A 20,799-nucleotide genomic window follows, 5' to 3' on the forward strand; every position below is an offset into this window, starting at 1 on the left:
CCAGGGAGCCTGCTTCAGGGCTGCTGGCAGGCTGAGGCAGGGGACCCAGAGGACCAGGGGGCCCCTGAACAAGGGGAAGCCAGGAGAGGGTTCGCAGGCAGCCCGGACGATGGGGTTTTCATTCCCCCCAAGTTTACAGGGCCATCTCATTGCCCACACAGGGGGCGTCCTGTCCTGCCCTCACCACCTGCCAGGTCACTCCACCCTGACCATGCCTCCCATGCCTCCCAGAGCTGGGACGGGGCCGAGGCAGCTCCCCCCGCTGCCAGCAGATGGCAGCCCAGGGCTCAGCCCAGACACTCTGGGTTCCCTCCCGGTTCCAGCAGCGAATGAAAGGCCCCACTGCTGCACGGGCTGCACCTCCCCCGTGGAAGCCTCGGCGAGGGCAGGGGTGCGGCTGGCAGGCGTTGGCAGATGATGGATGGAGGCTTGGAGCTTTCCCACCTTCAAGAGCCACCGCTGCCCCCCCCCCCCCGCCCCCATGGGCTTGCTGTGGGAGCAGAAGGCCAGAGCCACAACCACCACACCTGCAAGCCAAGTCCCTCTGGTTACCCTGGGGCCTGCCCTGGACCGGCTCCCCCACAGATACCCCCAATGACATGGAATGAAAGTACCTCCAACCGTGAGGTTCAGAGGCCCAATGAAAAGTCAAACATGCATCTGATTTGGGAGAATTTATACCCTAAACCAGGGAAAGGTCACAACCAAGCACATGTGGGGTGTCCCTGCTCCCCAGGCCCCTAGAGGCCAGCAGCCACGTGCAATGGCAAGGGACAGAAAACGAAAAGATAGTGGGGTACATGGCCAGGGCCCCCCCCGGGCCCAGTCACCCTCCTGGCCTGTGGCTAACCGCTGTGGCCTGTGCTGCTCTGTAGCAAGGGCCCTGGCCCTGAGGCCTTCTCCTCCCATCCTGGCCAAGGGGCAGACCAGCCGTCTGTCCAGAAGCTTCTGAGGTACCCTTTTAGCTGGTGGTAGCAGTGAGGGGTTGGACAGGACAGGGGCCATCTCTTTGGGGGCTGGGAAGCTGTATTCCACATCTCGTGGGGGGGGGCGGGATGGGGACGAGCCGCGGCCCCCAGCCTCCAAGGTGTGGGAGGTCCTCTGTGTATTGCTTGTCTGAACCCCCAGCACATGGGGAGCACTCAGCAGGGCGGCCTTTTCTGGGACCTGGTCACGTGACAGCCCCACCCGACTGGCCAGGGAAGCGGTTTCCATGATTGGATCAGCTGCTCCGGGGCCTCCCTGCTCTCTGGTGGATGCAGCGAGAGATGGAGGCGCCCGCCCATCTCCCAACCCACCTGCACACACAGCGGGCGTCTGACTCCTCCAACCTTGGAGCCCGGATGTTCCTCACCCTCAGAGATACTTGTCACTGGCCCACGCCCTCTTGCGTGCTTGAGGTTGCTTTATGTGCGTGTATGTATGTGCACATGTGTGTGACCGCCTGCCCGTGTGTGTGTGTGTGCATGTGCATGTGTGTGTATGTGCACGTGTGTGTAGGTGCACGTGTGTGTATGTGCACGTGGGTGTAACCACCTTCCCGTGTGTGTGTGTGCATGTGTGTGTATGTGCACGTGTGTGTAGGTGCACGTGTGTGTATGTGCACGTGGGTGTAACCGCCTGCCCAAGTGTGTGTGTGTGCATGTGTGTGTAGGTGCACGTGTGTGTATGTGCACGTGGGTGTGACCGCCTACCCACGTGGGTGTGTGTATGTGCACGAGGGTGTGACCACCTGCCGGCGTGGGTACAAGTGTAATGTGCACGCACGTGTGTAGATGTGCATGTACAGTATGCACTTCTGGGTGTGTGTGCATGTGAGTGAGTGTGAGCCAGTGCATCTGCTGGGTTCTCAGTCGCAGGTCAGACCACATGAAATTGAAGTTCTTTGCCCACTTGGCCTGTGGCAGTTTGCTGAGACCTGGATGACGAACGCAGGACTCCCCACCCTTTGCTCAGCCTCCCTCTGTGCCCTCCCCCCGGAAGCCCCTCCCCCTCAAGTCCCTACCCCCTCAAGCTCCTACCCCTGGAGCCAAGCCCGATGAGGCAAGGCCCTAGTGCAGCCTCTGGCGCTGGGAGCTCCCACTCCGGCTGCACAGATTGTCTACTTGTGGCAAAGCTCACCCCCAGGTCCTCAAGGAACAATGCCTACCCTGCCTCGGGACCCCTTGTGTTGGGGCTTGGACCCCTCAGGTACACCTGGGGCCAAGTCTAGGGCTGCGTGGTCACGGCCACCACCATGCACATGTGACCTGGGCGGGGGGTCAGTCATCTGTCACTGAACTCACCTCCCTCCCCCCAGTTACATTTCAGGGAGTGACATGCATGGAAGGAAGGGGTAGGGATCCCTCAAGAGGCACCAGAGAGAGAGAACACCTTCTGTTCATGCTTTATTGTGTCTTTTTAAAAGATGGTGTCATTGCTCACCCAGCGGGTCAGTGGCTCACACCTGGGTGGTCATCGGGGCCCTGAAATGGTTCAAGTGGCGTTTCTTAGAGCTTCCTGTCTGCGTCCCCCGTCCCTCCCTCCCAGGTCTCTGAGGGACCGAGGAGGCCAGGAGATCAGGTGAGCAGCCCAGCCCCCTCTGTTCTGCTTCCTGTCCCCTCTAGATGCCCCCTCAGCCCCCAGCCCTGTCCTGGTGAGAACTACCTCGTCCAGAGCTGTTACACACTGTCCTTGGCCTTCCTTCTGGTGGAGTAAGGGATGCAGCACACCCAGCTGGTCCTGGTCCTAGGGGCCGACAGCGGGCCGAGCGGGGTAGAGACAGGTGCCGCCCCTACTGAGCTCAGAGCCCAGGGCCACAGGCAGCACCCCTGCGCCCCAGATGCATGCCGCCCATCAAGCCCAGGGGGCCCGGGGCCCGGCACCCACAGCCAGACTCCTGGGCAGGCTGGCTGGCCCTCCCACCAGCTGCCTCCCACCCACCCAATGCCTTTGTCCTCTGTGCTGGGAGGCCTGAGCCAGAAGGGGCCCCTGAACATGAAACACCTCAAAGACCAGCCGAGTCAAACCACTCCCCTCGGCCCCACGCCTACCCCTGCCCGTTTCCAGAACACCACAACTTGAGTTTTTCCCCAGTGGTGGTCTCTGGGGTCTCCACTTCCAACTGAGGCTGCCTCTGGGGTGGGTCAGCCGCCCGTCTTCCCTTTGCAGGGACCCCGCAACTCGGTGCTGAAGCGTCCCACTGGGCAGTAAGCAGTGGCTGGCCCGCAGGTGCCGAACCCCACCATCTGAAACAGGCCTGAAAGAGCCTGGACAGAGAAGCCATGGCTCTGAGAACTGCGAGGGCAGGTGAGCAGGGCAGTGGGACAGACAGGCGGTCCTGACACCACCTGGTGGGGCGTGAAGGCCAGGCCCACATGGAGGGCCCCCCTACACCCCCTTCCCACTGTCCAGCAGCCCCCCAGCACACAAGCTTGGTTATGTGCCGGCCCTGGCTTGCGGGTTTTCTGGGGCCACTGAGTCAGCAGGTAGGGAGCTGAGACCATGAGGCCGAGTGGGTGACTTTGGGATTGTCTGGCCCGGGGGCAGGGGGTGGGGGGAGCAGCAAGTCAAGCCACCGCGCTGCACCCGTGCGGCTGAATCCATCACCACGTCCGTACAGAGACAATGAGAAGCATGGGGGCAGCCTCGATTTGGGGTGTGACAGGGCGGCTCTGACCTCCTCCAGCCTGGATCTGGGGGTGTGACAGGGAGGCCCTGACCTCTTAGCAAACGCTGGCATGAGTAGACACGGGCAGGGACATGGGAACGTCTGAGGTCAGACTGGGTGACACTCCCTCACAGAACATACACACCTGGGGGAAAGTTTGTGGTAATAACAACACACCGAGTAAGCAAAGGCTTCGGGGCTACAGCTCAAAGCTACTGATGCGGGGTGGAGGGGGGGTGTGCCAGCGAGAGCTCACGAGGGGCCCGTGTGCCCCCGTGCCGCCCTCCCTGCTCCCAAGAGGGGCCTGGGTGACTCAGAACCTGTCCTTTTCATGAGCTGTTCCTCACTGGGCCAGTTACTTAGAAGGACAGGTACCAGCTTTAGAACAGAATAGACTTTTATCTAAATATCTGTTAGAATTTCTTTTAAAAAATGTTTGAGCTAAATAAGCCAAGGTAGTAACATAGTTGTTAATTCCAAGTGGGAAGTTGGATAAATTGCTATTTTCTTTTTGTGTTTCTCTGTATTGTTTAAAGTAAACTAAGGGTGCCTGGGGGGCTCAGTTGCTTGAGTACCCAACTATTGATTTTGGCCCAGGTCACGATCTCACTGTTCGTGGGTTCGAGGCCCGCATCATGCTCTGTGCTGACAATGTGGAGCCTGCTTGGGATTCTCTGTCCCTCCCTCTCTCTGCCCTTCCCTCTCTCTCTGTCTCTGTCTCTGTCTCTCTGTCTCAACAATAAACATTAAAAATATTTTTAAATAAAAAAGTAAATGGGGCGCCTGGGTGGCTCACCAAGTTAAGCATCCGACCTTAGCTCAGGTCATGATCTCACGGTTCATGAGTTCAAGCCCCATGTCGGGCTCTATGCTGACAGCTCAGGGCCTGGAGCCTGCTTCAGATTCTGTGTCTGCCTCTCTCTCTGCCCTTACCCCACTTGCAGTCTGTCTCTCTCTCTCAAAAATGAATAAACATTAAAAATAATTTTTTAAATAAAAAAATAAAATAGGTCTAGGGGCCCTTGGGTGACCTAGCAGCCTACCCAGCACTCTTTATGGCCTCAGGACTTCACGGGGGTTGGCTGGCCCTACCCAATCTCTCCCCTAAGAGGGTGTAGGTAGTCAAGACAAATGTGTCTCCTACCCTAGCCCTGGGGCTCGGCCTGTGTGGCAGAGACACCGGCCAGGTGATGGGTCCTCCCTCCCAGTGACCTCTGCTGCCAAAACCCCAAACTGAGAAGCTGGAAGGACCCTCACAGCAACACTTCCCTCTCACCTCTGCCTCCTCCCACTTCATGGTCTGGCCAAGCTGTTGGCTGATGGGATGGGGAGAGCGGGTCTTGCTGTGGGGTGAGGGGGCCACAAGGTAAGGGTCATGCCTGAGTCCTGCTGCTCACGTCTCAGCCCCTCCGGGCTCATCAGTGCTGGGTCTCTATGCACACAGGTGAGGGGGGAAGGCACGCAGTGGGGTTCTGCCCATCCTGCATGAGGTGGGGCCAGCAGACACCGTGGTAGAGGAGATCCCCCCACGTCTCCGTGTATAAACCCGTAAGCATCACTCACTCGTCTTCTGATGAACCCCCCATGTCCATCTCGGACTGCTTCTCTTCTTTCATGGTGCCTGTGACCACCTGTGGGAAGTGGGAGGAGCAGTTTAGGGGACAAGGGGAGGGAGGCAAGCATAGCCACTAAGGACGGAACTGATGCACCTGCCTGAGGATCAGACGGGGGCCTGGAAACTGTGCCGGCACTGGGCATCTTCCCATGAGTTTGGGCACCGTGAAGTGAAAATTGCCAATTGGGGGACCCTGGCCAAGGAACTGTGCCCTCCATGTGGGCCACTGTGACTTCTGGACTGTAATCCCAACTCTGCCACTGGATGACCTTCCTTGAGTCCTTAAAACCCATGGTGCCTCCAAGACAGCCTCGTGAGTAGCTAATAACCAGCATTCTTTACTGTACGGTGTGTTCTGAGGGCAAAGACTTGGAATAAGTAATTAAAAAACAATCCCTGGGTAGGAGCTTAAACATGAGAGAGCTGGAAAACTTGCAGAGGTTAGTGACCATTACAGCTGAGAACTGGAAGGCATTGTGGGACGCTTGTGTTGGGTCCAGACAGGCCTTTGGTCAACCCCTTCATTTCACAGAAAATGATGATACTATGACGATGAGGATGAGGATGCGGACGAGGTGGCAGTGGTGGTGGTGGTGATAATGGTGATGGTGATACCTGCTACTGAGGCTTTCTGGGTCTAGGCACTATTCTGAGAGCTTTACAGAACCACCCTGGGATGTGGGTGCCGCTAAGATCCTCATTTTACGAACGAGACCACCGAAGCACTGGGAGGTGTGTACTCAAATACTTGAGTATTTACTGGCAGAGCCAGACGTGGAGGCCAGGTCCTTGACTCCCAAGTCTGCGCCCTTCATTCCACCCCAGCATGATCCCAGAAGAGGTTCTTAGGGCCTGGGGGCACCCTGAGGGTTGAGCCAGGCCCTAGCATCTCTGGTGATGCTGGAATGCATGCAGGTTGGAGGATGAGGAGGAGGCAAGGGTGGCCTTTGGACCCCTGCCTCTACCTCAGCCTCCAACACATGCATGTGGGGCAGGTCCCCTGGACAAGCCTCGTGGGCCCCGAGCACCAGCATTCCCGGCAACAAGCCTGGCTCTGTCGTCTGAGGGCTTTTACCTCCTCCGCATGGTCTCCCAGATCAATCTCCACAAACACAGATGGTTTCTGTGAATGGAAACCAAAGAGGTGTGGATGGTGGGCTTGGGTGGGCTGGAGAGGAGAGGAGGCTTCCTGGGAGGGGCAGTGGGCTCCGGGCCCTGGCACAGCTAGGGTCTCATGACCACCCCCAGGACCACCACCGGTGGCTGTGCTCAGCGGGGGCTCCTGAGGAGCTGGTAGAGAGCTGCTAGCATTACGGATGGCAAGGTGCCCACGGCCAGCTCTGGCAGAGAGGAGGGAGGGGTACGGCCTCCCCTCTCCCCCTGCTCACTCCCTCAGTTGCCCTGGCTTCACCTGTCTGAGATTGCCTCAAGGTGATGCCCAGAGCTGCGGCATCCCCTCTACATCCTCTCCAGACCTGCACGCGGCCCCACGACCCTCCTGGGACCCTCACCCCACGCCGGTGAGGACTCACACTGAGGTGTGGAAGCAGCTCGACCCAGGAGGGGTTTCCAGTGGGAGTGCTTTAGTGAATGCCACAGGTATTTGTGGGTGAGCTCCTGGAATCCCAGGGACCATCTGTCATAGGCCCAGCTCCCCCCTCCCACGTGGATCGGGAAGGGGAACGAGAGCCTTCTTCCTGTGGGATGTGGCCAGTGGGGATTCCTACCGCAGCGCACATGGGTCTCTGGGCAGAGTGTCAGGGCATGGGACTGGCGACACTTCAAAGCTGGGCTTTCCACGGCCACCCCCATCAGGTCCCAAAGGCCTCGGGCAGCCGCGTCGGGAAACAGTGGTGCCCAGCACCAGCTGGGAGCATGGAGCTTGAGCAAAGGCTCTTGGGTAGAGGTCGTGCTCGGTCCAGCCTACACGTGGTCCTGCCAAGGTGACCCCGGGCCCACGTGTCCAGCCTGCTCGTGGCCCCACAGGACTGTGCCTGTTAGCCCTCTCTGTTTGACAAAAGTCAAACGCTCTTGCCTCTTTTCCCAAAGGCTCATCCAGCTTTATGGACTCCAACTCCGGTTCCTGGGGAAGACACCAAACAAGTAAATAACAGCAGGGCCCGAGGACGACGGACGTGTGTCCACACTACAGGCGTGCCCGTCCCGTCCTCCCGCTCCTGCCACTGGCCTCTAGGTGGCCTCACCGCCGGCCCCGCCCAGCCACCATCAGGGTCCAACTTCCTGAGGGAGTCCCGATTCTTTTCCTGCTTCTCTTCCTCTGGGTCTGCCTTACTGTGGGAGGAGCGGGGACAACGGGTCAGCATCAGTGTCCTGAGATGCAGCTTTGGGCTGGCGCTTTCTCCCCCTGGGTGTTGGGAGGCTCGGGGATGCACCCCACAGGACAGGGAGGGACAGGGTATGGAGGACCTTCCGTGTGCCTGGGGGTGGGAGGGTGAGTGGGCGGAGGGCGAGGCAGAGGTGTCCCTTGCTAGGCATCGAGGAGTAGGCGGTGTTACTCGAGGCTGGTTCTGTGGCAATGGGGGTGGCGCTGGGGGGCTCTGTCTGTGGCGAGGATGGTGGCGCTGGGGGTGGTGTCTGTGGTGATGATGGTGGTGCTGGGGGGTGTCTGTGGCAATGATGGTGGCACTGGGGGGCTCTGTCTGTGGTGATGATGGTGGCACTGGAGGCGGTGTCTGTGGTGATGGTGGTGGCGCTGGAGGCGGTGACTGTGGCGATGATGGTGGTGTTGGGGGGCTGTCCGCCAATGATGCTGCACATCCACATCTTTCCCAGTGAGACCTCTGGCACGACCAGCGGTCTAGAGTCGAGTGGGAATGTTTGCTAAGACAGGTGCCAGCTCCCGGACTCCGGGCCATGGCCAGCTGGGGTCCGCCTGGGGAGGCAGGTGCTGTGGGGTGTGCAGCTTGCAGCCCTGGCACCCCTCCCACCTTGAGCCGTCGGGGTCTTCTCAGGACACCCCAGGACTCCTTTGGGGTCCAAGCGTCAACCTTGGGGCTGGCCCCAGCCCCCACCCTGCTGTGTCCTGTGTCCTCCTCACGTCTCTGAAAACCACCTGTGCTGGACAAAGACCACTTACCAGTTGGCATCCTCAGTGTCACTCTGTAGGTCTCTTCCCTGGTCCTCGGACTCTGGGGAGGAAGGGGCAGCAATCGTCATCAGAACTCCTGGGCCCGTGGCCGCCCTGTGAGCACTGACAGCGCATCCTGCGGCATTGAGTCTGGGAGGACAGTCCAGGTCCCATTTCCCCGTGGCCATATCCAGGCCCAGAATGCTAAAGGTGGCCGCTTCCCTGTACCTGCTCCCCTTCCTGCCAGCAGCTCGGCGCCCCCGTCCCCCAACCCAACACGCATATGGGGCCCAAGATCCAAATGCAGTCCTGCTGCGGGGGTGGAAATTACAAAGCCTTAAATTGTCCTTCGATAGGAGGCCTTGTGGGGTGCCTCGGAGCACCCTGATCCTGCAGGGAGGATTTTCTCACAGAACTTGGTGGTGTCCCGTCCATGTGGCTCCCAGGCCTCAAGGCCGGGGGCCCCTGCGGACCGGAAAGCTGATGGCTGGGCTCCGGGAGACAGCCTGCAGGCTGCTTCTGTGTGGAGACCAGTAGAGTAGCTGGGTCTCCAGCTCTCCCATGCCATCCCTGCCCTGGGCCTGGCCTCTCGGGAACCCCCTGCCTCATGTCAGGAGGCCTGACTGGAGGGAGACCCATCTTAGCCAGGCCTCCCTGGCACTCAGTGCACGCAGCCTTGGCTGTGTTGTTTGGGCCCTTCTCGGTGACTCACGAGCCCCCTGTGGCTAAGAACTAGGGTCTTCCTCCTCCTCTCGTCCTTCGCTCCCACACCGGTGCAGGGACTGATGCTGATGTGTGCTCGGATCTTCAGAGAACATTTCAGAAGCTGGTGGCTCTCGAGATGTCCTTTGGGCCAAAAAGGCTCAGCCCAGTCCCCACCTCAGAGAGAAGGACTCGAGTGATTCAGAAGCAGTAGTTTTGGGATTTTAAAATTGACTTCTTTTGGAAAATCTTCAGCAGGCCCCTACCTGTAGGCACACGTGTGTGTGTGTGTGTGTGTGTGTGTGTGTGTGTTTTAGAAGACACGGCTGATCCCTGAACCTGCTGCTCCCTATGATACGTATCTGGCAAGAAGAGAAGAATCACTGAAAAGAGAGACATGATTTTTTTCTCCAAAGTAGACCCTCTGGGGCATATGTCATACGGAGGAATATTAATACTTATGTGTCTGCTGGTCTCACCTCCTTTCCCTCTTCTAAGAAAGCTCCTGAGATTATCAGGGCTCTGGGCGTACGGGGCAACCAGTGACACCTTAATCCGAAGGGCTCAGCCAATGGCCGTCCACCAGGCAGAGGCCTGGGGGCTGAGGAGTGTTGCCTCAGAGCTGAGTGCGGTCTGAGGTCAGAGAAGCGGGGGCCTCCAGAGGTTTAGCAACAAAGGGAATAGAACGTTTCCTTTGGTTCTGCTCTTCAGCCGAGATGTGAACATCGTCAAATGCTTGCAGATTATTTTTGGGGTGTGAGACAGCCCCTCGGGCGCAGTGGGAGTCGGGCCTCAGCCACCTCCTCTGGGAAGTAGGAAGTCTCATAAAAGGCACTGAGCTGCCTGGGGAGGGGAGACCCTCTTAGCCGATGTTGATCCTGTGATGGGGGTCAGAGGCCTGACTTGGCCTTACAGCCTGGCTGTACCCACCCTGCTGACTTTATCCCTTGGAGAAAGCCCGCCTCTCAGGGGCAGCCCCCCACTTCCTCTCTGGACACACCCTCCCTGGAGCACCAGCTCGGTGGAGGGACGGCCAGGGGGCAGGAGGGGCGGCAAGGCAGGCCTGGGCTCTGGAGTCCGGGGCGGGCATCGTGGACACAGCAGTGTGAGCCGGGCAGCTCCTGTGGTGGGTCCCATGCTGGCGGCCGGTGGCTGGATTCCTGCTGTCCCCTCCTACACCAAGCTGGTCCTGGGGCCGGCTTGGACCTCTCATCTGCAGACTTAGTCCGGCCGCCCCTCGCTTGGAGCATTGGGTTAGCTGGCCTGTGTCCTGCGTCCGTGGCATCTCAGTACCTGTGGGTTCGGGCGGCACCTGCCTCATTGCCCTTGCTCCCTGCAGGTGTACGGAGGTGTGTCCTGGGCACCTGGCAGGGCCACCTCTTCTGGTCTCAGTTTACCACATGGACAGTGGGACCGGAGAAGCCCTTCCCAATGCTCTCCGTCCCGCGGGCTCCAGCGAGGCTGAGCCCCGCTGCTGAGTGGTGTCCGAGGCCACCTGGGAGCCACGTGGGGATCTGCCATTCATGCTGTTCGGGGAAACCCTGTGGTGCTGGCAGGAACATCCAGAAATAGCGGGCACCGAGCCTGTCCTCTCCTGCAGCTGCCCCGTAGTGGTGGCATTATCAGGACACGTCTACTTGCTTCTTTGGGGAATTTTGCTCCTCTCGAGTGAGCCTCAAGTGAGACAGGGTCGCCGTGTTCAGAGGCTTTGGGGGACAGAGGGTAAGAGCCCAGTGGTGGCTCTGTGCTGCTGGCCGGCACCCCTTCCCCCGAAACAATACCTCTTTGGATGTTTACACTAAGAGAACAAATATTTTTACACGCCTACCTCTCAAAATCATCCATAGGTCTTGAACAAACAAACCACATTTCCTGCTTACTGGGTTTCATTTCCAGAGTCCTGACCTCAAAAAGGGCCGCTCGCTGGGTGACCTTCCCAGGAGAAGCAGAACTCCTGGGGACCCTGCAAATGACTGAACCAGTCCCCTCATCTCAGCCAGCTCAGGGCCCTGCTCCTCTGGGGAGAGGACCACGAGACACCTACCCACTGGGGAGCCCAAGTGGCTAACATCAAGGAGCGTCCATGCAAGCACTAGGTATTCCGCACCTCTGCCCCTGCCCCGCCCACGACCGCGTGTTGAGGGATATCCTAGGTGGCAAGAACCGGCACATGTAAAGTTACCTAGCTGGTCCGTGTCCTGTCTGCCGGCCCTGTGGGCTCATGGCTGACCTGGCCCGGGAGGCCCCCAGGTTCCCCGAGAGGGACTGACCCCCACGCTTCCCATGGCCACGGCCCTCCTGACCTCCTGACCTCAGCAGAGCTCACCGCGGCCCACTCAGTGGGCCCTGCCCTCAGGCTGGCCTGGTTCTGTCACCTGTAGACCCCGGCCCTTTTGGGTGTGGGCAGGGGCGGTGGGGCCGGGCCAGAAGGAGGGGCGTGGCTGGCCTACCCAGCTCCCTGCTCAGCTTCTTGACGCAGCGCAGAGGGTCCCCCTTCTGCAGCAGACCACCCACGCTCCTGCTGCGCTGCAGCTCGACCATCTCGCTGGCCGCCTTGAGGTGTCTGGGGGCTCCCCCTGATGGAGGGGCCCCGAGGCCCGGCCTGTGCCTCCTGTGTGCGGCTGTGTCCTTCTCCATCATGCTCCCTCCGTCAGGGCTCCAGAAAGAAGAGGGACGTGGGTTCCTGAGTGCGCCCTCAGACGCAGAGCATGGCTTCCAACCTCTGTCCGATCCAATGAGCAGCCCAGTGTGCCCTGCGGGCCCCTGTTGCCAAGTGGCCCCTGTGACATCACTGCAAAGTCAGAGGTCAGCCCCACCCCCACCTGAGAAGGAGGCTGAGGCCCCTCCTTGTGGATGCGGCAGCACTTGTGGTGCTGGGGCCTTTGGATGATTTCCTCGTATTGAGCATCTTTGTCCTGTCAGGGACATGTCATTGTGGACCAAACTCAGGCAAAGGGACCAGGGTCTCGGAGGGGAGGGGACATGCTGACAAACCCTGTTCTGCACCCCCCCACCCCCTGCCACTGTCAGTCCGCTCGTGTGGCTGTGGAGAACAGCAAGCGACCAGGACAAATAACACTTGTCCCTCACCATCCGAGGACCCGGGACGGATGACACTTGTCCCTCACTGTCCGAGGACCCAGGACGGATGACACTTGTCCTCACAGTCTGGGTGAGGACCCGGGATGGATGATACTTGTCCCTCACCATCTGAGGACCTGGGACGAATGACAGTTGTCCCTCACTGTCCGAGGACCCGGGACGGATGACACTTGTCCTTCACAGTCCGGGCGAGGAGCCTGCTCCCCTGGGACTGCTCTCCCGGCCTGCGTGCCGCCTCCCGTCCCTTACTCACTTGTCTCTCTGCATGTCTGTGTCCTAATCTGTTTTTCTTCTTTTGAGTCTAGTTGACACACATTACATCCGTTTCAGGAGTACAACATAGTGACCCGACTTCTTCCTGCCGTGCTCCCCGCACACGTCGTCCACTGTCATTGGCTCTATTCTGTTTCATCCTGGACTTGTCCACTCGGTAGCTGCAGGCCTGCACCTCCCCTGGCAGCCTAGTTCTTTGTATTTAGGGGTCTGAGTCTGCTTCAATGTTTATTATTATTATTTTTTTTTTGACAGAGTGCAAGCACGAGCAGCGGAGGGGCAGAGAGAGGGAGACACAGAATCCGAAGCAGGCTCCAGGCTCTGAGCTGTCAGCACAGAGCCCGACGTGGGGCCTGAACCCACAAACCGTGAGATCATGACCTGAACCAAAATCTGACACTTAACTGACTGAGCCACCCAGGCGCCCCAGATTCTTTTTTTTTTATTCATTGGGTTATTTTAGATTCCACTTATGAATGAAATCATATGGTATTTGTCTTTCTCTGACTTATTTCACTGAGCGTAATATACTCTAGGCCCACCCATGCCATCACATATGGGATATCTTTCTATGGCCGATACTCGGTCCTGTACAGACACATATGTATCCATTCATCTGTGACAGACACTTGGGCTGCATCCGCATCTTTGCTATTATAGATAATGTAACCATCAGAGTGTGTGCGTCCCTTTGAGTATTTTTCAACTCTTTGGGTAAATAGTGCAATTGCTGGGTTGTATGATGGTTTTATTTTTAATTTTTTGAGGAACCTCCACACTTTTCCAGAGCAGATGCACCAGTTTGCATTCCTACGAACAGTGCAAAAGAGATCCTTTCTCTCTGCATCCTTGCCAAAATCTGTTGTTGCCTGAGTTGTTAGCCATTCTGACAGGTGTGAGGTGGTATCTCATGGTGGTTTTGATTTGTATTTCCCTGATGATGAGTGATGTTGAGCATCTTTTCATGTGTCTGTTGGCTGTGTCCTAATCATACAGGATTAGGGCCCACCCTCGTGACTTCATATAACCTTAATTACCCCTTTAAATGAAGATCCAATCTCCAAATACAGTCACAGGGTGAAGTGCTGGTGCTATGAGTTTTTGGGGGGGACACAATTCAGCCCATAACACAGCTTGACAGAGGACATCTGGTGTCATCCCAGTACATGCTTATCTGCAAACTTCCAAGGCCACGGGGACAAATCACAGTATGTGCTTCCCCTGAGCAACCAGTTGATCATAGATATTCAGAATGGGGCAAATGGTACTCCCTGGCTCCACACGCACTTCTACCTTGTCCGAAACTCTTCAGAGCATCTCCGCTGACAGGAGGGCTCAGGTCACCCAGCCGAGGGGCCGGTGCAGGTGCTGGTGTGGGGCCTAGATTCCCGAGTGCAGAGGGCTAGTCTTGGAGAGGCCAAGGGACAAAAGCCAGGATGGTGGGTCGCTTAGGTTATCTGGAGGAAGAGCAAGATTGAGGCCCCTGAAAGCCACTGTGACCTGTCACTAGGGGTCCTGGGAGAGGACCTTCTGGTTCCCGTGCTCCCCAGGCTTTCCTCCTTTCCGCCCTCCTGGTTCCCTGGGTCCCACATGTGTCTGAATCAGCCAGGAGCCATCCTGTGGCCCTGTCGTGGCCCTGCCGTGGCTGCTCGTGTCCATCCTGACTGATGCTGGCAGCCTCCGACCCGGCGGCCTCATGGGCAGGCGCTCCTCTCTGCACCCCTCAGACCCCTGGCACCACCCCACCACACTGAGCCACCAGGAGGGGCCGGAGGGAAGCAGTAATGGCACTTCACTCCCCAAGTCCATGCCCCCAGGGAAGGGCTGACCCCCCACCCCCCCACCGGGTGTCCCCAGAGCCAGACCATCGGCTTCTTTCATAACAGCCGACTCAGGCTGGAAATAAAACAGCAGCTGAGCGAAAACCGAATGGAAAGAAGAAAGGACCAGGGAAAAGAGAAGGTCTGCTCTTGCCCTGCAGGCAGGGTCTCCCCCAAATGCAATGCAGCCTCCCCTCCTCCACCCGCCCAGGTGGGACTGGGTCCTTAGCACCTTCCGCCTCCCAGAGGCACCTGCCCCTCCCTTAGATGCTGGCCTGTGTCCGGTCCTGGAGCACGAGGCCCACTGAGTCTCAGAGACCGTGGCACAGGACAGAGCCCACCTTCCCCTCCTGGGGCTGGATGCCTGTCTCCAACCGCTCTGCAGGTTCCCAGCAGGACACGGGCCATGGCAGTCGCCGTGCTGACCCACATGTCTCCATCCCGGAGAGCATGCAGTTTCCAGCTTCATCTAAAGGCCCACAGCTGCACCTCACCTATCACAGGGACGTCACCCACCATCACAGAATGACACAGGGCTCGACCACACACCCCCAGCTCCCATGTGCAGTTATCAGTGGGTGCGCCTGGGAGACCAAGCCAGTCCTCAGAAAGAATAAAAGGTCTGTTTTAATTGGCCAGTAAAATACATTGCAAATCATTAGTATCTTATAAACAGAAACATTAAGTTACAAATCCATGTTAAAAATTGCAGTTCTGTGCAGCCTCATAGCTGTGTGTCCCAAAGTTTTTGCAACATTTTCCTCCACCATTTTTGTGACAAGTAATGCTACTATCTGCCATCAGTCAGAGTCTGAAGGACAGTATTTGCAAAGAAGGGCAGATATGGGCACAAGGTCTACATGTCAGACAGTGCTTTCCAAGTGTCGAGGGCTAACTGCTCCTCATCAGGGGCCCCGACCCCTAAGAGATGCCCCTCCACTGCCTGGTGGCTTCTAGGAGCTTCTGAGACACAGCAAATTGCTGCTCCTGGGGCCTGGGGTGGGGGTGGGGGTATCCCGGCTCAAGCTCAGGACATCCTCACTTCCCCTGGGGACTGCGGAGGGCCTGGGACTGGCATCTGGGGGGTGCACTGCGGGCCCGCTGTCGCTCCGCCGTGGCGCCCTCCCCTTTGATGAGCACAGGTTTACATGTTTGAGGTACTTGATATCAAAGAGCTCATTAGAAGCAGTCCTTTAAAAACATTAAGAAAACCAGCTTGAAAATAATGTACATTTCTTATCTTAAAAACCTTCCCCAAACTCTCACAAGGGGCAGCCAGTGTGGATTCTACTTTGAAGCCCCACAGACGGCAAAACAACCACAGCTTTTGCTTGAAGGGGCACGCTCAGCCCGCTGCTGACTCCGGCAGCGTCTGCAGGCCACGGACTGGCCTCTGTGGCCCACGGGACGGGACTCCAGCATCTGGGAGGGCAGACTGGAAACCCCGCCCAGGTGCTCTCTGCAGGACCCTGTACCTCCAAAACATCAGGAGCATCCTCAAATTGTGATTTCGTGCGGTTAAGCACCACGAAGCCACAAAGCGGGCCCTCCAGCCAGGAAGAACACCACCAGGAGGCACACTCACGGGAAACAAATCACGCCACTAGCATCCCGTCTTGTGGAAGCAGGATGTTAAGGAAGAGTGCCGGAGGGCTCCAGGGGCGCGGGCACACAGAACCCCACAAAGGCGAAAGCACACAGACGCAAGCAGTGCTACGGGGCACCGGCCAGCAGAGTGAGCAAAATGCACAGCCACCACAGGCAGAGTCCCCGCAGTCCCCTGAGCCCGGTGCGTGCCATCTGTGTGAGCTGAAGACGGGTGGGTGCCTTTCCCTGCTGGCTGCGGCCTCTCGTCTTTCCTCTGTCCCCTCCTTCCCGGAGACCACGGCTCTCCTGGGGCAGCACAGGGCCATCCCGGCCAGGACAGCCTGCAGGCTTCAAATGGAATGGGTGGAGGTCTCAGATTGCTGCCTGACGTAGTTCTGGAAGCTCTTGTCTCCGATGGGGTGCTCCCTGCAAAGGGGAGATGGAGGAGAGGAGGGAGTGAGGCACAGTCCCCCATTGTCAATTGCCCATCTGCATGTTTTAATACTGTTTTTTCTATGTGGTACATATTCACTGTAATAAAATGAAAAATACAGACACGCAAAAAAAAAAAAAAAAAAAAAGCCAGAAATCACCTGTAGAAGCGTAGGTGTAACCTGGAGACAGACAAAATATGTGGAACTACTGGCCCCAGAAATCTAATTTCGGAAGCAAGTGGGTTGGGAAGCAGGAGGGTCTGGGGGTCAAGAGGTCAGGAGGGTCTGGAGGGTCTGGGGGCAGGAGGGTCCAGAGGGTCTGGGGGGCAGGAGGGTCTGGAGGGAGGAGGGAGGAGGGTGTGGGGGGCAGGGGGTCTGGGGAACAGGAAAGTCTGGGCGTAGGAAGGTCTAGGGGGCTGGGGGGCAGGAGGTTCAGGAGGGTCCAGGGGACAGGAGGGTCAGGAGTGTCCAGGGGACAGGAGAGTCAGGAGTGTCCAGGGGACAGGAGGGTCTGGGGGGCTGGAGGGAGGGGGGTATGGAGTACAGGAGGTCTGGGGGACAGGAAGGCCCTGGGGGCAGGAGGGTCTGGGGGACAGGAGAGTCAGGAGGCTCTGGGGGACAGGAAGGTCCAGGGGGCAGGAGGGTCTGGAGGGTCTGGGGGACCGGAAGGTCCAGGGGACAGGAGGGGCTGGGGGCGAGGGTCTGGAGGGAGTAAGGTGTGGGGGGCAGGGGGTCTGGGAGGCACTGGGGTAGGCTGGTGCTGTCCCCAGGACACTGTCCAGCACACCCTGGAGAGTGCAGTAAGGCTGCTCTGAAATGGGAAGCCTGCCTCAGTGGTCATGGCTGCATACAGGTGGCTTCAGGTCGGGCCTCACCCCAGCAAGCTCCTCTCAGCCACCTTCCCTGCCCCTGCCATCCGGATGCCCAGTACTCACTGGCTCCCATACTTGGTCTTTTTGAACTTGTCCCTTCGGTACTGGGCGTGCTCCTGCTCCAGGGCCCCCACCCCAGTGATAACTTGCTTCAGAGTCTTGTACGTCTCCTGGGGGTCGTCGATGATGAACGTGGAGTACTCCTCCTGCTCGGGGCCGTCGTACACAGATCTGCTGCCACAGGCCTCTGCAGCATTGGGAGAGGCCAGAAGGTCAGGCGGGACCTCTATGGGGCAGCCTGCCAGGTAAGGGCTGACCATCCACACACACACACACACACACACACACACACACACGAAGAAGCAGAGGCTGATGCCCGTTTCTGACCAGCTCATCTCCGGGGCAACCCGCATCTGTCCACGCCCCTCCGTTCAGCAAACCAGAGCTGGCAGATGTATGCTTCTGGACGATTGGCCAGGCTGGCGCAAGGGCCTGTGGGGTCACCCGGGGTCAGTTTGGGGAGGTGACCTCAAGGAAAGCCCCATCTTAGAAAGGGGGTTCCTGGGCTTCACTCACTTCGGTGACCCAGCATTTACATGCATACCCCATGGCTGGACACGTGGGCACATGAGAAGCCATCCTCACGGGTGTCACTTCTCAACCAGTCTGTGTTAGCAGCTTCTTAGGACCTCTGTCACCCCCACCTGCTAGACAGGTGACTTTCTCATCAGATCACCTCACTCCTGCTGAAGACCATGCTGTGGCCTTTAGGCATCCACAGGAAGCACCCAATCACCTGAGCTGGGCTCGCCCCCCCCCCCCCCAAACCTGTCCCCAGTCACCTAAGCTGGGCCCTACATTCCAGGGCCACAGAGGCAGGTTGGAAGACATGCCATCTGTATAGCATCTGGCCTAGATAAGCCTGGATCTGCGGACCCCTCACCCGTCTGTACTGCTGTCTCATTATCACAGAAGCTCTTATGTACACTTTACTGTGTTTACTTCCAACCCAGGAAAGATCCCCTAATTCTTACTGAGAAATCACAAGTTTGTAGAAAGGAAAATTGGGAAGATTTAAAGTTTCAAAGGAAAAGAGAATCTGACGTGAAGAAGATAAGTAACTGTAAACATGAAAGGAAAATGGGGGGAGAGCCTGGTGGATGCCCAGGGTATGGAGTGTGAGTTCAGCCTTTCCCTTTTTATGTAAAATGTGGGGTTATGGTCTCCAGAGCCAGACTAGCTGGATCCCCTCCCCAAAGCCCCCACTTGTGGTAGCGACCTGGCCTTGAGCAGTTGACTTAAGTCTGAGCCTCAGCAAACCCCTCTGGGAAATGGGGGCACCGGTGTTCCAAGAGGCCCCTGCCTGGGGCCTGGCAGTATGTGTGAACTGTGGCTGTTATAAAGACAGAGGGACACAGAAGAGGGTCACAGCCGGCATGGACAGGTCAAAGAGGACACCCCCTGAATAAGCACATGTCTGTGATCAGAAGGCAACCAGAAACAAAGACTCCCACTGCCAGGGCGATGCTGGTGGAGTCGGGCAGACACCTTCAGAATGCAAGGATCTGCAGCTACTTGCATCCTGCGGGGCCCCAGAGCGGAGGGAGGAAGGCAGCGGCGGTGGCTGGGGGAAGGACATGGGCGGCCGGGGCCAGGCTCACCTCACACCTGTGCTAACTGCCTCACAGGGGTTGTTTCATCAGACCCCGGATTAACCCAGGCGGGACAGCACCGTCTCCACCCCGTTCCATGGAAGAGGACATCAGGGCTCGTCTCTGGATGGGGGCCTGGGAATCCTGGACAAACCCAACGCAGGGCACTGAGGACTGTAGCCCACATGGGCCAGGGCTGGCAGCGACTGAAAGGCTAGACCCAGGAGGAGGCCTGAGGCCTGACGACAGGCAGGTGAAGTGTGGGCTCGAGGCTGTGTGAGTCCTCCCGCTTAACCTTCCCAACACCCTGACGGAGGGGCAGGAGGGGCACTCGTGCCTACTCTGCAGAGGAAGAAGCCGGCTGCTATCCCAGGATGCACCACAAGAGCAGTGACCTGCTGTCACCTTGAAAACCTCATCTGTACCATTCTCTGTCCAGTGGCCCAAGCCCTGCGATGGCTCTTCAACCAGGACCCCACCAGGCCCCGCGCTAACCCTTCCCTGCCTGATGCACTGGGTTTTGTGGTTGGCAGACTTCAGGGGCAGGGTTAAAGAACCAGGGGTGCCCAAAGGAGTGTGGCCAGGTGAGTCCATGCCACATGACGGGGGCAGAGGTCGAACCTCTCGCACAGGCAACTGTAACACAGCTTCCTCCGAGGGCCAAAAGGCTGCTGTGCCCAAGAGGCAAGGACTGACGACATCAGGTGGAAATAAGCCCCATGGTCCCAGTGCTCAAAGATGGTTTGACTAATATAAAGGGAGTATCTCAAGATGATTAGGTTGCTCTGACAACAATCTGCCTCAAAGAAGCACTGAGACTCCAGGCAGAGGCCTGAAGACTGAGAAGTGAGTCAATGCTACAATGCCTAGGTGAAGTGTAAGGTGTCCAATCATGGTGATGCTCTATGAACACCTATCCAGATGATTCCTATACTGGGAGGGAGGCTGAATGTGCAAGACCTCTTTCCATTACTGTCCATCTACCATCCATCTATCCATCCATCATTCAGCCATCCAACACCCATCCAACTGTCATCCATCCATCATCCATCCATCCATCATTCACCCACCTATCATCTATCCATCCATCCATCATCCATCTATGCATCCATCATTCACCCATCCAACACCCATCCATCCATCATCCAGAAAACAGGTATTCACCATCTATCCATCCATCATTCACCCATCCAACACCCATTCATCTATCATCCATCCATCCATCCATCATTCACCCACCTATCATCTATCCATCTATCCATCCATCATCCATCCACCTACCGTCTATCCATCCATCCATCCTTCACCCACCTATTTATCCATCCATCCATCCACCCATCATCCATCCACCTATCATGTATGCCTGTCCATCCATTCATCCAGAAAACAGGTATTCAGTTCCTCCTCGATATCGGGCACTGGGGTAAATACGACCTGCTTCTGGTCTTAAAGGGTCAAGTACATTGAGGGTGAGCAGATCAGAGCTGATTATCACGGCAATGAGAGATAAACACAGGGTTAGGAAAAGCTTCCCACAGCGGGAGACTCAAGACAAGCAGGTATCAATCAGACTAAGGGGGTGGGGGTGGCATCAGGGGCAAAGGCACAGGGGCTTGCAATGGTGTGATGCTGGGATCAAGAGGGAGGCTGTGCCTGGAAGGTGGCTGATCATGCAAGGCTTAGTCAGCCTCCTTCAGGAACCTCACACGGTGGCTTCAACCTCTGTAACTCCTTGACCCTACCCTCCTCTGTTCTGGTCATTCTTCTCGGAGGGCTGGGAAGAAGCTGCCATCCCTTGGCTCCAGTGAGGCCTGGTGTAGCCCCGCAGCCACTTCTGCACGGCCTCCGGGAACCTTGGATCCAGGTGCCGTGTGTGCCACTGGGGTAGGTGACTATGCACACGTGCACAGCTGTGTGCATGTGCATACACATGCTGTTGTCCATGCACATCTGCACGCGAGCTTATGTTCTAGTGTGTAGACACGGTTGTCTTACATGTGCATGT

The 20,799-nt window shown here is 57.7% G+C and overlaps 2 protein-coding genes across 6 annotated transcripts in view; both read right to left on the reverse strand.

Moving 5' to 3' along the window:
- Positions 1-2,374: 2,374 nt before the first annotated feature.
- On the reverse strand, positions 2,375-11,819 carry CA1H13orf46 (chromosome A1 C13orf46 homolog). 4 transcript variants are annotated; one of them, XM_047862450.1, is made up of 8 exons: positions 11,505-11,819; positions 8,362-8,413; positions 7,469-7,556; positions 7,300-7,347; positions 6,340-6,387; positions 5,213-5,280; positions 2,647-2,727; positions 2,375-2,465 (listed from the first exon to the last, which is right to left on the reverse strand). In XM_047862450.1, exons 1-7 carry the CDS (start codon positions 11,692-11,694, stop codon positions 2,661-2,663), a joined length of 561 nt encoding a protein of 186 aa, XP_047718406.1. In that variant the 5' UTR covers positions 11,695-11,819; the 3' UTR covers positions 2,375-2,465; positions 2,647-2,660. The 4 variants fall into 4 exon arrangements, with proteins under 4 accessions (XP_047718406.1, XP_047718399.1, XP_047718396.1 ...); XM_047862443.1 differs by lacking the exon at positions 2,375-2,465 and adding an exon at positions 4,926-5,081 and having other exon boundaries at positions 2,646-2,727; XM_047862430.1 differs by lacking the exons at positions 2,375-2,465; positions 2,647-2,727 and adding an exon at positions 2,745-3,248.
- Positions 11,820-14,853: 3,034 nt separating this feature from the next.
- The window catches only part of RASA3 (RAS p21 protein activator 3), a 121,392-nt gene continuing 115,446 nt past the window's right edge, over positions 14,854-20,799 (reverse strand). For both annotated transcript variants that reach the window (XM_047849446.1, XM_047849453.1), the window contains 2 exons: positions 17,206-17,389; positions 14,854-16,262 (listed from right to left, as the gene is read on the reverse strand). In XM_047849446.1, the coding sequence (XP_047705402.1) occupies positions 16,187-16,262; positions 17,206-17,389 (260 nt within the window). In that variant the 3' untranslated portion in view covers positions 14,854-16,186. The remainder of the gene's footprint in view (positions 16,263-17,205; positions 17,390-20,799) is intronic.

The sequence above is a fragment of the Prionailurus viverrinus genome, chromosome A1 (assembly GCF_022837055.1).
Source record: "Prionailurus viverrinus isolate Anna chromosome A1, UM_Priviv_1.0, whole genome shotgun sequence".
NCBI lineage: Eukaryota > Metazoa > Chordata > Mammalia > Carnivora > Felidae > Prionailurus > Prionailurus viverrinus.

What these genes read in the sequence shown, in the direction of transcription:
- CA1H13orf46 (XM_047862430.1), bottom strand. Translation starts at nt 11,694, where the DNA reads ATGATGGAGAAGGACACAGCCGCACACAGGAGGCACAGGCCGGGCCTC. An exon ending in GACACTGAGGATGCCAACTG is followed by an intron (nt 7,557 to 8,361) that starts GTAAGTGGTCTT and finishes CTCCTCCCACAG; the next exon opens with TAAGGCAGACCCAGAGGAAG. An exon ending in GTGGCTGGGCGGGGCCGGCG is followed by an intron (nt 7,348 to 7,468) that starts GTGAGGCCACCT and finishes TGTCTTCCCCAG; the next exon opens with GAACCGGAGTTGGAGTCCAT.